Source organism: Leptopilina heterotoma, unplaced genomic scaffold (genome assembly GCF_015476425.1).
Source record: "Leptopilina heterotoma isolate Lh14 unplaced genomic scaffold, ASM1547642v1 Lhet_462, whole genome shotgun sequence".
NCBI classification, from domain to species: Eukaryota; Metazoa; Arthropoda; class Insecta; order Hymenoptera; family Figitidae; genus Leptopilina; species Leptopilina heterotoma.
The window spans coordinates 323,919-328,874 of record NW_025111094.1 but is presented as its reverse complement, the minus strand read 5'-3'; the positions used below and the strand labels follow the sequence as shown (position 1 = coordinate 328,874).

Sequence of the window (4,956 nt, the reverse complement as noted above, 5' to 3'; positions counted from 1 at the left end):
GCGCCACCAGCGAATTCAAACCCCTATGGCGGGATATTTAAATTTTTATTTTTAAACTGTCAAGTGGCTTAGAAAGGGTTATCTGTTTTACCGACCGATTTTTTTAAGTTCCGGCTGCCACCGCTAGATGGCGCCACCAGCAAATTCTAATCAGTTTGGCGGGTAATTTAAATTTTTATTTTCATAGTTTTAAGTGGGTTAAAAGGGGCGCTCTGTTTTACCGACAGGGTTCAACGATCAACCGATAGATAGCGCCACTAGCGAATTCCAAACCCTCTTGGCGGGAAATTTAAATTTTTAAACTTTCAAGTGGGTTAAAAGGGGTGTTCAACCTTACCGACCGAGTGTTGATATGGTTTGAGTGTTATCCAAATAAATGGCGTCACTTAATTTTTATTAATGAAAGTAAGTTTAATTTTTTTTCATAAAATATTATTTATAAATATTTATTATATAGAAAATATTAACTATTATCATTATTTATTGTTTATAAAAAATAATCAGTTGTTTATAATTAATTTTTTTATTCTTAAAACTATTTATTTCATTAAGTAAGGTAAATTTAAATAATTTCTTATTTATTAATATTATTATTACTATTATCATTATTTATTGTTTATAAAAAATAATCAGTTGTTTATAATTAATTTTTTTTATTCTTAAAACTATTTATTTCATTAAGTAAGGTAAATTTAAATAATTTCTTATTTATTAATATTATTATTACTATTATCATTATTTATTGTTTATAAAAAATAATCAGTTGTTTATAATTAATTTTTTTATTCTTAAAACTATTTATTTCATTAAGTAAGGTAAATTTAAATAATTTCTTATTTATTAATATTATTATTACTATTATCATTATTTATTGTTTATAAAAAATAATCAGTTGTTTATAATTAATTTTTTTTTATTCTTAAAACTATTTATTTCATTAAGTAAGGTAAATTTAAATAATTTCTTATTTATTAATATTATTATTACTATTATCATTATTTATTGTTTATAAAAAATAATCAGTTGTTTATAATTAATTTTTTTTATTCTTAAAACTATTTATTTCATTAAGTAAGGTAAATTTAAATAATTTATTATTTATTAATATTATTATTACTATTATCATTATTTATTGTTTATAAAAAATAATCAGTTGTTTATAATTAATATTTTTTTATTCTTAAAACTATTTATTTCATTAAGTAAGGTAAATTTAAATAATTTCTTATTTATTAATATTATTATTACTATTATCATTATTTATTGTTTATAAAAAATAATCAGTTGTTTATAATTAATATTTTTTTATTCTTAAAACTATTTATTTCATTAAGTAAGGTAAATTTAAATAATTTCTTATTTATTAATATTATTATTACTATAATCATTATTTTATTAAATGTAAATAATTTATAATAAAAATAAGTGAAAATATTACTTCAAACTAGAAATAAGCGTTTTGAATTCAATAGAATTTCAAATATCATTCTCGATATATTTAAATCGTTGTTACGTCTGCTCCAAGAGAATGGTGTCTCTCTATTGGTTAATTCTCTCATCGAGAATAAAATTAAATGATAACATGAAATTTTTAATTAAAATATTAAATTTATAAACTTTTATTATGAATGTTCAATAATATGGATATAGTTAATAATTTTAATAAGTTAGAATTATTTATTTTTATTTTATTTGAGAAATCCACGTTTGTGATTTCCTCCTTTTTATAATACCTTCCTACGCGGCGCGAATTTCAAAGTTTTATACTATATAATATATTAAATTAATTTTTATATGTGTACAAAAGTATTTTTTATTATGTAAAAGTATTTTAAAATAATTTCTCTATATATTAATTAGAAAAACTTGAACAATAAAGACTTTAAATAAAATATTTGAAAATTGTTAAACATGTGGGGAATCATTCTATAGTGTCACCCCTGAGCCGCCATATTTACTCCTAACACAAACAAAGTAATTGAAAGTCGAATACATCGTGCTACGTATCATTAATATTTAATATTTATAATGGTGAGTAATATTTGTTATTATTTTTATTATTAGTTAACTGCTTATTGTGCTGGATATGCTGTTTTATATTAAACAATACTGATTTCTTTAATAGGATTCAAATAAGCCTAAGTTCTGCATTTGCAATAATGTTGACTGTCAACATCAAGGACAGTATCGAGATTTTGTAAGTATATTTAGTTTTACTTTAAATCCCAGTAATTAATTAATTATTTTCTAAATAATTGAAACATAACCTGACATTTCATTATTTCTTAATCTTTTGCTTTGACTCTTTTCCAAACAATCTTGATTAACTTTAAATCCCAGTAATTAATTAATTGTTTTCTAAATAATTGAAACATAACCTGACATTTCATTATTTCTTAATCTTTTGCTTTGACTCTTTTCCAAACAATCTTAATTAACTTTAAATCCCAGTAATTAATTATTTTCTAAATAATTGAAACATAACCTGACATCTCATTATTTCTTAATCTTTTGCTTTGACTCTTTTCCAAACAATTTTAATTAACTTTTAATTGTTTTAATAATTATTTTCTAAATAATAAAAAAAACATAACCTGCCACCTCAGAATTTCTTAATCTTTGCTTTGAATCTTTTCCAAACAATCTTAATTAACTTTAAATCCCAGTAATTAATTATTTTCTAAATAATTGAAACATAACCTGACATTTCATTATTTCTTAATCTTTTGCTTTGACTTTTTTCCAAACAATCTTAATTAACTTTAAATCCCAGTAATTAATTATTTTCTAAATAATTGAAACATAACCTGACATCTCATTATTTCTTAATCTTTTGCTTTGACTCTTTTCCAAACAATTTTAATTAACTTTTAATTGTTTTAATAATTATTTTCTAAATAATAAAAAAAACATAACCTGCCACCTCATTATTTCTTAATCTTTTGCTTTGACTCTTTTCCAAACAATTTTAATTAACTTTTAATTGTTTTAATAATTATTTTCTAAATAATAAAAAAAACATAACCTGCCACCTCAGAATTTCTTAATCTTTGCTTTGAATCTTTTCCAAACAATCTTAATTAACTTTAAATCCCAGTAATTAATTATTTTCTAAATAATTGAAACATAACCTGACATTTCATTATTTCTTAATCTTTTGCTTTGACTCTTTTCCAAACAATCTTAATTAACTTTAAATCCCAGTAATTAATTATTTTCTAAATAATTGAAACATAACCTGACATCTCATTATTTCTTAATCTTTTGCTTAGACCCTTTTCCAAACAATTTTAATTATTTTTTAATTGTTTTATTAATTATTTTCTAAATAATAAAAAACATAACCTGCCATCTCATTATTTCTTAATCTTTGCTTTGACTCTTTTCCAAACAATCTTAATTAACTTTAAATCCCAGTAATTAATTATTTTCTAAATAATTGAAACATAACCTGACATCTCATTATTTCTTAATCTTTGCTTTGACTGTTTTCCAAACAATCTTAATTAACTTTAAATCCCAGTAATTAATTATTTTCTAAATAATAATAAAAACATAACCTGCCACCTCATTATTTCTTAATCTTTTCTTTGACTCTTTTCCAAACAATCTTAATTAACTTTAAATCCCAGTAATTAATTATTTTCTAAATAATTGAAACTTAACCTGACATCTCATTATTTCTTAATCTTTTGCTTTGACTCTTTTCCAAACAATTTTAATTAACTTTTAATTGTTTTATTAATTATTTTCTAAATAATGGAAACATAACCTGCCACCTCATTATATATATAAAATTTTAATAAAATTTCTTTTAAAAATTTAGCAAAAACCATAATATATTTATTATTAAAGAATAACATTTTTTAGGATAAATTGAAAGAAACACTGGAAACACTTGAGGCTATGGAGTATGTTCAGTATGATCCAAATGAACCTGGATGCACTAAAAAAGAGATGAGTGGATGGGACTTGCCACCAAAAGAAGTAGCAGGAGAGATAACAAAGAAAAATTTTAATGATGTTGAAATAGAAGAAAAACATGGAATTATTGAAAATAAGAGTACACCATCTAATAGTTGCATATTGAAATTAGAAGATGAGATCCATAATCTTGAAATGGAAATTCTACAACTTCAAAAAGAGTTGGATCCAAATCTTGACGTACCACTCGATTTGATAGGAGTTGAACCTTTCCAGCCAGATCATGAACAAGTCAATATCCCACTCGATTTGATAGGAGTTGAACCTTTCCAGCCAGATGATGAACAAGTCAATGTCCCACTCGATTTAAATCGAGTTGAACCTTTCCAGCCAGATCATGAACAAGTCAATGTCCCACTCGATTTAAATCAAGTTGAACCTTTCCAGCCAGATCATGAACAAGTCAATATCCCACTCGATTTGATAGGAGTTGAACCTTTCCAGCCAGTAAGAATTCCATTCATATATGATTCTGAAGGTGATCCAGCCCCATGGATCCGTACCAGTACTAGGTCACGAATGATGACTTCACAACCTCGTCAAATAGAATTCATAAATGCATTGGAAAATATTGAAGGAGATCTAATGCCACCACGTGAAGATTTCATTCCACCACTTGAGGGACCAATTCCAGAACCACGGCATATTAGACGAATTGCTCATATTCCGCGGCATGCTAATCCGATGCTGCAAGCTCTACGACGTGCAGCACCGGTACCAAGAGCAGCACCGCGGCCAATACCAGCACCAAGAGTAGCACCGCAGCCAATACCAGCACCAAGAGCAGCACCGCGGCCAATACCAGCACCAAGAGTAGCACCGCAGCCAATACCAGCACCAAGAGCAGCATCGCGGCCAGTACCGGCTCCTAGACGAGCTATCCTCATCCCACCTAGAAATTTAAGGTTGACTTCTAGGCAACGCATTGCAAAGGCCATGCGAAAATTTGCAACTGCATCAAAAAAGAAGTAG

General features: G+C 25.6%; 1 protein-coding gene across 1 annotated transcript; it reads left to right on the top strand.

The window, feature by feature from the left end:
* The first annotated feature begins 4,119 nt into the window (after window positions 1–4,119).
* LOC122507348 (cyclin-dependent kinase inhibitor 1C-like) lies at window positions 4,120–4,956 on the top strand. Its single transcript, XM_043620009.1, has one exon. The coding sequence runs from the start codon at window positions 4,120–4,122 to the stop codon at window positions 4,954–4,956; it is 837 nt and encodes a 278-aa protein (XP_043475944.1).

Bases quoted from the DNA above. Each gene is read 5' to 3' on its own strand.
- LOC122507348 (XM_043620009.1), top strand. From the start codon at position 4,120: ATGGAAATTCTACAACTTCAAAAAGAGTTGGATCCAAATCTTGACGTA.